At 48.0% G+C, this 13720-nt stretch overlaps 7 protein-coding genes across 7 annotated transcripts; 5 read left to right on the forward strand and 2 right to left on the reverse strand.

Moving 5' to 3' along the window:
* Positions 1-1220: 1220 nt before the first annotated feature.
* On the forward strand, positions 1221-1442 carry N7519_009022 (uncharacterized protein; the record flags this gene model as incomplete). Its single annotated transcript, XM_057295795.1, has 1 exon — positions 1221-1442. One exon carries the CDS (start codon positions 1221-1223, stop codon positions 1440-1442), a length of 222 nt encoding a protein of 73 aa, XP_057143677.1.
* Position 1443: 1 nt separating this feature from the next.
* On the forward strand, positions 1444-2400 carry N7519_009023 (uncharacterized protein; the record flags this gene model as incomplete). The annotated part of the gene is made up of 1 exon (XM_057295796.1): positions 1444-2400. One exon carries the CDS (start codon positions 1444-1446, stop codon positions 2398-2400), a length of 957 nt encoding a protein of 318 aa, XP_057143678.1.
* Positions 2401-2900: 500 nt separating this feature from the next.
* On the reverse strand, positions 2901-3204 carry N7519_009024 (con-10 family general stress protein; the record flags this gene model as incomplete). The annotated part of the gene is made up of 2 exons (XM_057295797.1): positions 2901-3017; positions 3079-3204. 2 exons carry the CDS (start codon positions 3202-3204, stop codon positions 2901-2903), a joined length of 243 nt encoding a protein of 80 aa, XP_057143679.1.
* Positions 3205-4326: 1122 nt separating this feature from the next.
* Positions 4327-4711, reverse strand: N7519_009025 (uncharacterized protein; the record flags this gene model as incomplete). Its single annotated transcript, XM_057295798.1, has 2 exons — positions 4327-4448; positions 4510-4711. The coding sequence occupies 2 exons, from the start codon at positions 4709-4711 to the stop codon at positions 4327-4329; spliced, it is 324 nt and encodes a 107-aa protein (XP_057143680.1).
* Positions 4712-5806: 1095 nt separating this feature from the next.
* On the forward strand, positions 5807-8431 carry N7519_009026 (trehalose-6-phosphate synthase; the record flags this gene model as incomplete). Its single annotated transcript, XM_057295799.1, has 3 exons — positions 5807-5829; positions 5880-8344; positions 8394-8431. The coding sequence occupies 3 exons, from the start codon at positions 5807-5809 to the stop codon at positions 8429-8431; spliced, it is 2526 nt and encodes an 841-aa protein (XP_057143681.1).
* A 1025-nt stretch (positions 8432-9456) lies between these two features.
* Positions 9457-11789, forward strand: N7519_009027 (GABA permease GabA; the record flags this gene model as incomplete). The annotated part of the gene is made up of 15 exons (XM_057295800.1): positions 9457-9542; positions 9604-9637; positions 9699-9768; positions 9811-10073; positions 10135-10249; positions 10300-10378; positions 10432-10466; positions 10517-10545; positions 10595-10652; positions 10706-10907; positions 11016-11039; positions 11100-11228; positions 11278-11425; positions 11483-11561; positions 11620-11789. 15 exons carry the CDS (start codon positions 9457-9459, stop codon positions 11787-11789), a joined length of 1521 nt encoding a protein of 506 aa, XP_057143682.1.
* Positions 11790-12242: 453 nt separating this feature from the next.
* On the forward strand, positions 12243-13704 carry N7519_009028 (questin oxidase family protein; the record flags this gene model as incomplete). The annotated part of the gene is made up of 4 exons (XM_057295801.1): positions 12243-12449; positions 12535-12680; positions 12743-12870; positions 12935-13704. The coding sequence occupies 4 exons, from the start codon at positions 12243-12245 to the stop codon at positions 13702-13704; spliced, it is 1251 nt and encodes a 416-aa protein (XP_057143683.1).
* Between the last annotated feature and the right edge of the window lie 16 nt (positions 13705-13720).

Consider the following 13720-nt stretch of genomic DNA (forward strand, 5'->3'; position numbering starts at 1 on the left):
ATCACCCACTAACATTGATACTGACAGGGAGTCATCCTTGTCGTCTCAGAACAGCGAACCCATCATCGGATTTATTTGTCAACTGCAACCCCCGAGCGCATCGACCAGAAGATCGATTATCTTGCGTCACGTACCGTCGCATTTTTCGTTGGCGCTCCAACTCCGATATGATAAAGCATATCCGGTGTGAATGCCCCTGCTCCTAGGCGCTTATGAACTATGTGTTTGAGAGCGACTATGCCCTGGGACATGGGATGCTACATGCTACCACTTAGACATTAGTTATAATGACGAAGAGGATGTTTGAGGACTGGCACATTTTGGGATAGTTTGTACTGCAGTTATTAGCTGCATTCACTGCAGCCAAGATTACCTTGAAACTATGCAGTACATACATACTCAGGAATTCTGTTTTGATAAGACATTGGCTAGATTTCCGTTTCGGCTCTTTTTGGAGCTCTGGCAGCTTAATTATTCTTTAACAGTAACAGTTGATTTACTTTTGCGCCCATCTCCTCAGTGTACTCACCTTTAGTAAGACAAATACACCCCGTCTCTCGCAGTATAGCAGTCTCAGGGTAATCTTCAGCATCCCTAGCACCCACTGCTTCAGGAAACGCAAGCAACTAGATTGTCTAAGCTTATTCGTAGAGCGGCACAATGGAAATGACAACATTGTATAGAGTATCTTATAACCTTCCTCTCCTCTTCGTCTGTGACTCCAGATCAAGTGGCAGTATTCCATGAGCCCGTGTTGGCTCACACCCATTCAAGCACTCTAGATATGCCCCATTCGCATAGTGATAGAGCGTATGAAAGGCGCAATGGTGGAGAACGACCTGCAGTTTGCTATCTACGATGAGCTAATCTACAGCGTCGCGCGTAACCAATGTAGTATGCCATAAGGGCACAGGCAATACGTTTGCGCCAGGCCGCAGTCGCACTTTTCAACTGCGTTTCCTCAACAATTGTCGGTCCTTATTATTCGTTTCGTTCCCTTTCACATCTTCCTCCCTTCTCGATTGCTTCGCATCCATCTTCCATCCTTTCGCAACACGAAGGTATGTGTTACCTAGGTGATATGCGTAGTGTTTACCATCTCATCCGCTGACCAAACACTGATAGGGTATTCTCATTCATTGAACGCGTTCTACAATAGCGGGTTGACACGTTCAATTTCACATTCGCCATTCGCGTGATTTGCGCGTTGTCCCGTTACAATGAGTCTCAACCTTGTCCCGGAGCATATATCCTGGGGACAGGCTTTTGCCAACACCCGGGAGCCCTCCAAGATGATAGAAATCCTCGGAAATAGCCCGCGTTCCCTGAATACCGGAATCGTTGACATCGAAGTCAGACCCGTGCCCGTGGCTATAGAGCCCAAGGGAGAGCCCGTGAAGGACTTGGGGGGCTATGAGCTGCCTCCCGAACGAGGTCGTTGATATGATTGTCAACAAACTGGACATCATGAGTGCTAACAAGTTCTCACACGTCAACCGGCTCGCCAACCACTTTGTGCAGCAAAGCCCGATGTCGTTTCTGCGGCAGTGGGCCCCCGGCATGCCGAAGATGCTCAGACGGTCCCAGATCCATTTGTACTGGAACATTCTTCAGCTCAAAGAGGCAATCCTCCGTGTGAATTGCGTGGTTTGCGGCGAGCAGTCAGTTCAACTCTACCTCCCCACCATGGAGCGTATCTGCCACCCATGCGTGCACGACAACCACGCATTCTGGTGTCTCCCCGTTGAACAGGCAGCCCTAATCTTTGGCCTCGACATACCCGATCTCGTTCACCCCCAAACTATGTATCTGCCACAGCTGAGCAAGATTGACTTTGACTACACGGACCTTGGCGCTTGGGTTGTCCCTATCAAGCTGGCGCTAACCAAAGCCCTGGAGATGTACGGTACCCGTGAGGGCATCAAGCGTGCTGTGGAGGGTAAGACGCCAATCCCTGGAGCCCGAAAGTACGCCAACCCCGATGACGAGGAATTCGAGGTTGAAAACCAACATGACATTTATCGCGCCGCTAAGCTCCACTCGCCGACCCCTGTCAGAATGCGTTTGCTCGTGTCGTTGGGGAACTACCACCGAACCGCTCACCACCATGAAGTTTCCTGCCGGGTCCCTGTTGTCAACCGCGACAATACACGCCAAACCCATTACTCCTGCCGTGGTTGCACTGCCATGCTCACCTACAACAAGGGTGAACGAATCTCCGACACCAACATGCGGCTGATGCGACTTGACCCTGAGCTCGACAAGTATGAACGCTCGTTCCAGCTCTTCCGTCGCGCCTTTCGTGTGTGGACTAAGGAGGAGTTGATTGAGCATATTCGAGCCGAATGCATTGCGGGTTGGATCTTGCTGTATTTCGAGGCTCGATACCAGCAGTTCTGAGTTGCTCTATCGCCCTGGCTGCAAGAAGTGATGACAGCCAGTGGTGGACGGGGGAGCTGGAGAAGAATCAGATCAGGGGTGACTCTTGGGGGCGTTTGGGGCGTTGGAGGATTCAAGGATTTCATTTCAATGGATTATGAAAACCCGGGTTGGGTTGGGCGAACAATGAGTGTACTTTGGGCTTCCTACATAGGACAATAAAAGTACATGACCGATGGCAAGTTTGCGCAAGTATTTTTTCTTCATTTTATGTAAATGGACCCTTTGATTCTCGTCTCCTTTTTGACCTACGTCTCACTTTGTGTGAGTGGACTGACCTAAAGGATACGATAGCTTCCATACAAAACGATGGGCTGGAAGCCCCCAGTAAACTTATAAAACGAATGTATTACTACTGAAAGTTCATCTGTCCTTCCCCTATCGTTTCCCATCCAAGAGTGCTAGCAACTCGCCATCCGTGACAACGAATATGACCCAAATAATAAGATAATGTAATCACCCTACTCATCAGGCTGCCCAGATGATTGACCTCCTTTCCGGCCTGCTTCCTTAGCTCTCGGGTCTCCAGGCTGGAAGCTTCCTCCTGAAGCCTGACCGCCTTGTGAGGCGATGTCCCTCTGGGATAGTGTCAGTCTGTTATCGTACATATCATATGATTTAGTAGGTGCTTTTACGAACCTGCTTGTTTGGATCCATAGAAGCAAATCCGCTCTGGTGGCTAGACTGCCCACCCTTGCGAGCAATATTCTCAACCTCTTCGTGAGGTCGGTTGGCGAAATTACCAGGGTTGGGGTTGTCGGACATCGTGAAGGTAGTGTTTGGTAGTGTTTGGTAGTGTTGTGCGATTGCTTGTATAATTGTAATATAGCTTGAAGGTTCAAGAAGTCATCTGAGGGGTATTTTGACTGCTTATTTATGTGTGTCGCCAAGCTTGAGCTGTTCATGATCTGAAGTCACCTTTGACGTCAGTTTACTTGGATTGGATATTTCCATCTCCACATACAAAACGCATCACTCTCAATGACTTCAGAGGCACAGATGCAGCAGGGCAGAGCGGGTGTGTGCTTGATGAGGCAATGTCAATGCCAAGTTTTCTAGTCTCTTGCTTAGCTCGCAAAACTTGTCTTGTATAAACGCCACGTCACTATGAGTTACATACAGTTCGTTCTGGAGATTGCCATAGGCCGACCGATGGAAGGGCCAAAAAGCATGGAACAATAGATGCATGGATTGTGCGACTGACCGGTTTTCTATGTGCTTCCTATGGCTCGCGTTGCCGGTTTGACCCGCGACAATTGACGCAAAGTTAGGGGAAATGATGTTTGCTGCATTACGTTTGATGATGGTTTTGTACAAGCAATAATCTTAGGTTCGGTTTGAAGATGGATCTCAAGCGTCATATGACGGTCAATCTTTAGCCGGAGACCATGAGCGGCAATACGTTTTCAGACACTAACCAAGTAAAAGGATGAACAAGGGTGACTGGTTGTAGGTTCATCTAACCACCCATTCTTAGATTATGTTGCTAGCAATAGATGGCGGTAACGAAGAGTGTCGTTAGTAGTGTTCTACGTCTATAGTTATAGGACCTTCACCAACAGATCTCATAATGTGGTCTTTCCAGCATTATTGACGTTTCCACAGATCAAGGTTCCTTCTCTAGACGCTGACCTCAAGTTCTGTCTTTTAATTTCCTAGGAGTATAAGTTTCTTGGATACTAGTAGACCACCCTGTATTAAGGCACTATGCACTGCGGAGACCGAAGTACAGAAGAAGAGACTTGTAAAGTTGTATAGAGAGAGAGTAAAGAGAGCGAGCTTCAAACTAGCACACTAAGGGGTGGACCAGGGCACCCGACTATCGACCTAAGCCTCAGACCACAACAGTAATTCGGTTATCCCATTCAAAGTAGTGGAAAAAGCAAATCACGGCAGATCTTCCTCATCTGGACCCTCGTTGTACTTGTTCGAGGTTTGAGGCTTTGCATGACGGAGACGGTCTCCCCTCAAGATATTGGACTTATCGATCGCCTCTTGTTCGTCTTCCTCTAGACGATGTTAGTGGCCTTCTGATTACTATATAATTGGTTTGACACAACGTCAACTTACCAAGCTGCTGATCAGTATTGGAATAAGGAGGTTGCATTGGATCATCATATTGCTGATTTTGTCCCTGAACAGGGACTTGACCTCTCAAGTTCGGGTTGGTCTCTTTGGCATAGGAGTCATCTCTGAAGTTACCGGTCACGGGCGATGGATCGTTCTGCCTCTCGTAGTTATCTTCTGCGACTCTCTCGGCACGGTTCGACATCTTGTGGCTGGAGTAGATTGTGTGGAAAATTTCAAAATTTCAAAATTTAATCAATAACCCCAAAAAATGAGGAAGACGTGTCCAGAATATATAACATTTGTTGGATGGAAAACCTGTTGTCAAACCAGTCATTGCATGACCAGAGGTTGGTCGTGCTACTTGTTTCCAACTATTGTGACCCATGGAATATGTAATTCAAAGCCTGCTGGCAAATATACATCGCTATGCTCAAGAACGGAGGGTGATGTCAAGTGAAGTCATGGGCCACAAGCTATCGAGGGCTGCATCAACTATTGCGATCAAATTGTGAGATCATAGGCCGTAAGTAGCGGCTGCTCAACGAGAACGCTTGATTTGTCGGTATGAGAACTCATGTTTATCGCCGATGACCGACGACTCCTATCTTATGATCGGGATAGTTCCTAAGTGTCAGCGGCTCGAGATAGTCCAATGTCGAATTTTGGTGTCTCAAAGCTTTAAGGCCATGAAAACTAGTATTGTAACAGGATGTTATGAACGGTCAATACTAATTCTAATTAGATAACTCGCTCATCGAACTGTATACGCGAAAGCATGTAGTCAAGCCCTTCACGTGGCGTAATCGTGTATTGCAGTGCATGAGGACTATAGGACTCAATGTTTCCAAGTTGGGGAAGTTGGATGAACAAAATCTGCTCTCGCTCTATAGAAAGAATTATGTGCATATTAGATCACATGAACTAATTCGTAAAGGTGATATTTCGAGTTTCAGTTTAGTTCGGGTACAAATTTCATAAATTTACTGATGATTCGTGGTTTGCACAACCGATGATCGAGTGTACAACATATATTCACCAATCCAAAACAGTAGAAATAGCCATCTAGAACAAAGGACTCTAAAACAGGTCAGAGATAGATATTAAACTAGGAAGTGCTTGTATTATCTTAGTTTGATAATGATGTAACTCCGGAAGATGACGTCGGGTCCCAAAAGTTATAAAATCCCAAGATCGCATTGATTCGACCTCGGGAGGCTATGGATATATTTAACCTGTACAGGTTGTGAATACTTGCGACCTTCGTACATATGTTGGATTCTGGCTTGAAGTATTCGATATGACGATTTTCGTCGCGTCTCTGTATGTGGTCATGGGTTTCCTCGCATACATATCTGATACGAATCATCTAGTATTCTCCCTTACACTGTGACCCGCCAAAACTCATGCAGCTCTAAAATTCCATCACCAGCTCCCCTCCTGCCTCAGAGCCTTAATTCACCACCGAGTAGAGGCAATGGCGAATTCAGCAATGAGGCACTGCATGGCAATGACTTGACCCCTGATGCCACCGCAAACCACAAGCACATATTTGCTTCCGATTCACCCTTTCCACCAAGGAAGGGTACGGGTTATCCGTTTCCCTCGAAACCGCAGTCAAATGGTCGGTCACCTACAAAAGGCGCGTCCCAATGGCGCGTTATTCCTGCAACAAAAGTCAACGATGGCTTAGAAAGCGCTATACGTTCCGCTGAGGATGTCGGCTATCTCAAGGACACAACGTGGGTGGGCACGCTCGGAACACAAACGGATACAATGGAGGACTCTGATCGGATGGCCATTGAGCAAAAACTCAAGGACGAGTATCGGTCCTTGCCCGTATTTGTATGCGACCGTGACTTCGAAGGACACTGCACGCACTGCAAGACCATCCTCTGGCCGATCTTCCATTACCAGGTTCCCGATAGCCCCAAAAGTAAAGCCTACGAGGACTGCTCCTGGGACTACTATGTGAGAGTCAACCAGGCTTTTGCGGAACACATTGCGAAACATTGCAAGAGAGACGATTCGGTTTGGGTACAGGATTACCACTTGATGCTGGTCCCAGCCATGCTCCGAAAGATGCTTCCCGACCTCCGGATTGGATTTTTTCTTCATACTGCTTTCCCGTCCTCCGAAGTTTTCAGGTGCTTGGCCCCGGGTAAGGAGCTACTTAGAGGTCTGCTGGGTGCCGACTTGATCGGCTTCCAGATCGACGAGTACTCCGGTCATTTTCTACGGACTTGCAGCAGAATCCTTTCCGTGGAAGCTACCGACGAAGGGATTCAGTTAAACGACCGCTTTGTCAACGTGGGCACATTCCCGATTGGCATTGATCCAACCTTATGGGACCGGCGAAGACAACCAGCCGATATTAGGCTCTTGATCGACACTATCTCGGCTCGGTACCGGGGTAAGCGTATCATCATCTCCCACGACAAGATGGACACTATCGGAGGGATCCGCCAGAAGCTGTTAAGCTATGAACATTTCCTTAACACACACCGGGAATGGGCGAACGATATTGTTTTGATACAATTAGTTACTAGCACTATACGGCAGCCCGACCTGGAAGCGACTATATCCGACATTGCTCTACGAATAAATTCTGCCTATACGACCCTTGAACATCAGCCCTTAGTATTTCTCAGGCAGGACCTCTTATCTCCGCAGTACGTCGCACTTATCACGGTCGCAGACGTGCTGATAGTCACCAGCCTTCGAGAAGGAATGAATCTGACCAGCCACGAGTTCGTTTACTGCCAAGACGGGCTCTATAGTAATAAGGCGTATGGATCATTGATTCTCAGCGAGTTCACGGGCAGTGCATCTATATTTGGTGACCATGCGCTCCTAGTCAATCCTTGGGACTTCCGTCAGTGCGCAAATGCAATACATATGGCATTAGTTCGGAACCGGGAAGAGCGAAAGAAGGCTTGGGAGCAGCTTCACAGATCACTATTGGATAATTCAGCAACAAATTGGGTCAAGTCCTTTAAAGAAAGGCTGTCTCTTGTCTGCAGCGAGCAGTTATCGCACCGAAGGTGCACATTGCCGTGTCTTTCCGTCGACAGTTTAAAAGAGGAATACCGACAGGCGTGCCGCCGCATGATATTTATCCAATACGAAGGCACATTAGCACCCTGGAGACCCCCAAGTGGCGTCTTCTTTCTCGCCACGCCCCAACGTGCAGTAACGACCTTGACCGACCTGACAGACGATCCACTCAACGTCGTTTACGTGGTAAGCTCGCGAACACTGGAGGAACAGGAGAGACGCTTCAGCCATATTGCCGGAGTGGGATTGATTGCCGAAAATGGGTGCTTTTTGCGTGAGCCGCATGCCACTGAATGGAAGAAGTTGGTGGGCGAAGGGCACACGGATACATGGAGAGAAGGGGTATCCTGTATCCTTGGGTACTTCCAGGAACGAATGGAAGGTAGCTGGGTTGAAATGCGCCACTTTTCGATCGTCTTCCACTTCGGTTCGGTGGCCGACAGAGCAATGGCCAAGCGTCTCGCAGCTGAGTGCGCAGACCAGATTAACGATGCCTGTGCCAACCAGGGCATTCACGCTGTTATCTATGAGTCTGCTGTGATAGCTGAGCCTATTGATACAAACAAGCGTCCCGCGGCGGAAGTGGCGTGGCGCTACGCGGAAAGCTCCAACAATTGGAAGCCGGACTTCTTGTTGATCATTGGTGGTGACCGTGAGGATGAGGATTTGTTTAGGTGGGCCAATGAGATGGAGAGCGCCGGTGAAGTCAATTACTCCATGACAGCGACAATAGGCTCACAAGGCTCTGAGGCTAAGACGATGTTGACGCATGGAGTGACAGGTGAGTCTCGTCATTCTATGAGAGGTGATGTTGGCTAATCTTAAACCAGGCATTCTTGATTGTTTGCAGCGACTGGCCTCCCACTAGGGGTAGACGCCCGGCATTATTGCGAAGACAAATCATGAAACAGCAGCGGCGAATCACGAAATAGCAAACACTATTAGTTACGGCCAGATATTGTTATGCACGAGTTGGCATTACATTTGACCAGTGTCTTGAGAGCGGGAAGGTCTGTCTGTCATGTTTGACGCTTGCTCTATTTTGTTTGGTGGTGTTTCTGCGTGGTCAGGTTCTGCTCAGTCTTAGTGGGCAAAAAACGGCAAGGCCTACAATATAAGCACTAAAACAGAATGGGAACGCCAAGGAGTAGCAGAGGAAATCAAGTATGTACAAAATGTGCACATTACATAGGAGTATTTGTCTCCAGAGATAGCACAGGAGATAGCAACCTTGGAAGGTTTGCGGCCCACCGCTCCACATTGACTCGCTTCCCTGAACGTCTCGGTCCAATTCACTGAAGCAAGGACAAATGCCGTACAAGCCTACAACATACAAAAACAGTAAAGCCAAGGCTGCTGGCCAAGACCTTGAAACAATATACCTTCATTTATCCTGCATATTGCACACTGTATTTCGCATTTATCCGCCTCCAAAGATCGTCCACTTCCCCCAGTTGCATTGCTTCCCGCTAGTCGGCCTGTGGGTCCAAGGTCGACCAATAATACGTCAAATAAGGCATAAGCACTGGGGCTGCCGCCGCAAGCCATGGATCGTCGGTCCGCGACTATCAAGGGCCTTGGTGGCCCGATAATCTTGCAGCATTGTAACTGGCTGAAGTTGCCGCTCTCGGTCAGCCGGACCAGTCACAGACACGGCTGGTTATCATATCCCTCAGTCCCGAGGTCTTATACCCCAAATCCGTTACCTAACACTTCTCCGTACTCGCTTCCCCCGCGGGGAGACAATGGTAGCGGAGAAGTAGACTGCGAATATGAATTGATATACGAAAATCTGTCGTCATGTCGTTTCATCCGGGGTCTGCTTAAGATCCCTGTTTCTCCTTGTCTGATCTTTTTCTTTTCTTCACTTGTTGCCTGTGGTACATACTCGCCATGGACAAAGAAGAATACAATAGTGATGATGCTCAGCTGGCCCAGATGGGCCATAAGTCTGAGCTGAAGCGAAACTTCTCGCTGATGTATGTGCTACAGTTGAAACACATTCCTGGATCGTGCTAACCTCTCTGTTCGTTCTTGAAGCTCAATGCTGGGTCTTGCTTTTGCCATTCTAAATGTATGTGATGCGACCGGCAGCTTATCAGATTCTATAAGAATCAACAATTGACACTGGATAGTCGTGGACCGCTTTGTCGGCAAGTCTGGGGCTCAGTTTGCCCTCGGGAGGCAGCGTTAGTATCGTCTGGGGTATGTATCGGCTTGGTTCTCTGTCTAATCCTCACGATCTAGAGCTGACACGAGTCTCGACAGGTCTTATTACGGCAGGAATCTGTAATTTGTGCATGGCCACTTCTCTAGCTGAGTTCCTTTCTGCATACCCCACCGCCGGTGGCCAGTATCATTGGGTCGCTGTGACTTCATGGAGCAAATGGATGCCAATTCTTTCCTGGATTACGGGCTGGATCAACTGCTCTGGCTGGGTTGCGCTGGTCGCGACTGCTGGTCTTTTGGGCAGTGAGCTCATCCAGGGTGTGATCTCTCTCATGAACCCGGTACGTTATTGTGAACTCCTCGGCTTCAAGATTGATATATCTGACTGATGTTCCGGTCCAGAGCTACAACCCCCAGCGCTGGCACCAATTCCTAATCTACTTTGCCTACAACATCGTTGCCTTCCTCATTAACGCCTTTATGAACGATATCATGCCTTATGTCACCAAGGGCGCTTGTGAGACACCCTATATCAAGCTGTCCGAGATCTTCTACTAATTCCCACAGTCATCTGGTCTCTGACAGGATTTGCCGTCATTTGCATCACCGTACTTTCATGTGCTTCGCCAAACTATAACTCCGGAGAGTACGTCTTATCTGGTCGACAATTCTATGGAACTAAAGACTGACAACCGACAGATTTGTCTTCACCGATTTCATCAACAAAACAGGATGTAAGTTTCCCCTGACTATTCTTATATGTTTCTTGGACTGACTCTTGTAGGGCCTGATGGAGTGGCGTGGTTGCTCGGGGTATGTCGTCTATTGGAAATATTCATGGGCATATCTAACATATTCATAGCTTCTGCAAGGCGGTCTTGGTGTCACAGGCTTTGATGGCGTCGCCCACATGATTGAAGGTAACTTTCAAAAGGTTGCGCATAATCATGGACCTGAGGCTAATGGAGTACAGAAATTCCCAACCCCTCGGTCGAGGGACCCAAGATCATGATTGCTTGCGTCGGTATCGGCACTGTCACTGGAGCAATCTTCCTTGTTGTGCTGCTTTTCGTGGCTGGCGATATCAACAAAATCATTGATTCTGCAGCAACTCCGCTCCTTGCGATCTTGAAGAATGCCACTTCAAGCAATGCAGGCGCGATCTGTCTCTTGATGTAGGCCTCACTGCTCCGCCGTCGATTACTTGTTGTACTGACACACTCCCAAGCTTCCCCCCTAGTCTGCGCTCTGTTCGCTGCAACCGCTATTATGACCACTAGCAGTCGCATGGTGTATGCCTTCGCACGGTACGTTATTATGGGCATTCAACATCTGGAAATTAGTCATTATACTGATAGTAGTTATAGTGATGGCGGCCTCCCTGCGTCTCCGTTCTTCTCTCGAGTTCACCCCACGCTAAATGTCCCCTTGAACTCGCTTTATCTCAATCTGGCTCTCGTGACTATCTTCGGTTGTATCTTCTTGGGCTCATCCAGGTAAGCTTATGGATAACATTTTATCCTGGATATTGCTAACATCTCCAAGTGCTTTCAGTGCTATTGTCTCAGCGTCAGTGGTGCTGCTTGGTATCTCATATGGAATGCCAATTGCAGTAAACTGCTGTCGAGGAAGAAGAATGCTACCGGAGCGCTCATTCGTCCTGCCAGAAATTCTCGGCTGGACCCTCAACATCGTATGATATCTTTCCCTGCAGTTCCACTGAAGTTATTACTGACGCAAAACTTCGCAGGTTTCGTTGATCTATATCGCCCTGACTACTGTCCTCTTTCTCTTCCCCCCTGAGCTACCTGCCACTGGTAGCAACATGAGTGAGTTGAATTTCCTTTTTCTGTGATGCCAAAGCACAAAGTTAATTAAATGTGACAGATTACTGTGTTGCGGCATTTGGTATTGTTTTTGTCATCTCCGTCATCCAGTGGTTTGTAGATGGACGGAAGAATTTCGTCGGGCCCCGTATCCAAGTGGAAGTCTTCAATGGAGAGGTTGGTGCTCAGCCAGAGCAGCCGATTCCAGTGGTTGAACAGCATAAGGATTAGACTTTCAAATGCCAGGATATATTACATGCAATGTACCTTGATGGTGCAAGACCTAGAAGCTTATATGGAATCTCCCACAATCCTCTCCCACAATCCAGGCAGCTCTCTCTCACTATCCGATAGAAATTATGTGTACGCCGCAAAATGGTACCAAGTTATTATATTTGGAATTTTGGCAACCGTTAGAACATGGTTCTCCCTTAAACTGACAATATCCAACTAACACAGCCTTTGTTCTCCATCAAAAGGGTGGTTTCCATATTTGCATATTTCTCTAACAAGCTAAGTAGTGAGAAGTCGGGCGCTCCCAACCGAATTAATTAGGTTATCATGTGACTAGATTGATAACCCCAAATTTCATACGTCATCCATCGATATCAACTTCTACTTCACGTGACAATTTCCCAACAATTCATCCAAACGCCTACTACACACAGCTCACTCATCACCACGATGTTTAATGTTCGGTGGCCATCATTGCCATCGCTTGGCTTGTTCTCATCCTCGCCCGCGCAGGCGATCGATTTGCCCCCGGTTCACGTCCATGAAACCGAGACCGCTCAAGATAAGCCAGCCCGGGCATTCAAGCACCTATTGAAATTGAACCATGTTGAGAACTCACTGTTCGACTCTCGGAACTTCCCTAACCAGTTAATACATGTAAGTGGATTGCATTGCTTTAGTGATACGAGCTTTCTATGTATGCATTCCTTGTCATTAGTCCATGTCATTGACCTACTAGCAGCTCTTGGGCTCCTCCTTTCTGCAAGGCGCAGACGCCGATACATTAGGCCGGATATACGAGAAGGAAGTGTCTGATCTGGTTAAATGGAAGGAATCACCAGCGGAAATAACTATTCTTGACTGGCGAGGCCACCTGGGATGTCGAAAGTGAGTTGCTGGCCCTGTCTGAACTTTTCTTCCACTTGAGTCTCCTTGCTAATACCAAGCAGATTTGATCGAGCGTTTGTGGATTTCTTTGAAGATGAAATGGTCCGCCTCAGCTATGACTGGAAGGAAGTTGTGGCCGAGTACCTGTTTGCCGACAAGGAGCCCATGTTTGATTCTATAATGGCTTCTCGTATGTTTTTCATGCTTCCTGAGAAAGGCCGGCTTCACTTTGCACGCGCTAACAGACTTCCTAGTCGGATTGCCGTTGATCCATCTTGCGTACGCCTTTGAAATGGACAGCCGTGAAATCGGAATGGAAGCACTCGCGCTTGCAGCAACGTGCCACAATGACATATACAAGTCCCTGGAGGGCCCTAAGCACTTGGAAAATAAGGCGCCATATGAATCAAAGTCACTCTTTGAAATTCTCGACTTGGCCCGGAAAGATGAAGACCTAGATGGCCTCTTCCCCACTCCCGGCAGCGACAACCTCGATACCCTTTTCGTCAGCCGCAACACCGCGCTTCTCAACCACTGGAAGGCATGGAAGATCGAGAATCCAGTTGAACAGTTCCGCGAGAGCCAAGAGCTTGCAGCTGCCTTGCTAGTTGGAACAGCTGCAGATGATTCGCCCGGGCATTACGATTGGTTCTTCGCTTTGAACCTTGCGACCAGCCACGCGGTCCGTGTCGTGCTACCTTTCATACCTCCTCAGTTCCAAATTTCTCTTCTTCGACAATGGTGGTTAATCTGTGTTGGCATCTACGTCGCGCAACTGCGCCCTGAGATCAGAATGGACCAAATCCGGGATTATGATCTGAATGGAAAGGACTGGGAATGGGTTGCTGAGAATGCTGTCAATGGTGAATTCTCGTCCAATGTACACTTCGTCAGGACCACTCGAGCACTGAAGGAACTGGCTTCGACTTGGGGTGATTCTGATAGCTTTTTCTTGAAGGCTGCTGTGCGATTTGTGACCGAGTTCAAGCATTGGCGGGGTAACTTCGTCGGATATGAGCTGTAGGTTTTACTCATATGTT

Source organism: Penicillium mononematosum, assembly GCF_028829835.1.
Source record: "Penicillium mononematosum strain IBT 11891 chromosome Unknown utg000005l:1.0-9366267.0:1.0-9372171.0, whole genome shotgun sequence".
In the NCBI taxonomy this organism is placed as follows: domain Eukaryota; kingdom Fungi; phylum Ascomycota; class Eurotiomycetes; order Eurotiales; family Aspergillaceae; genus Penicillium; species Penicillium mononematosum.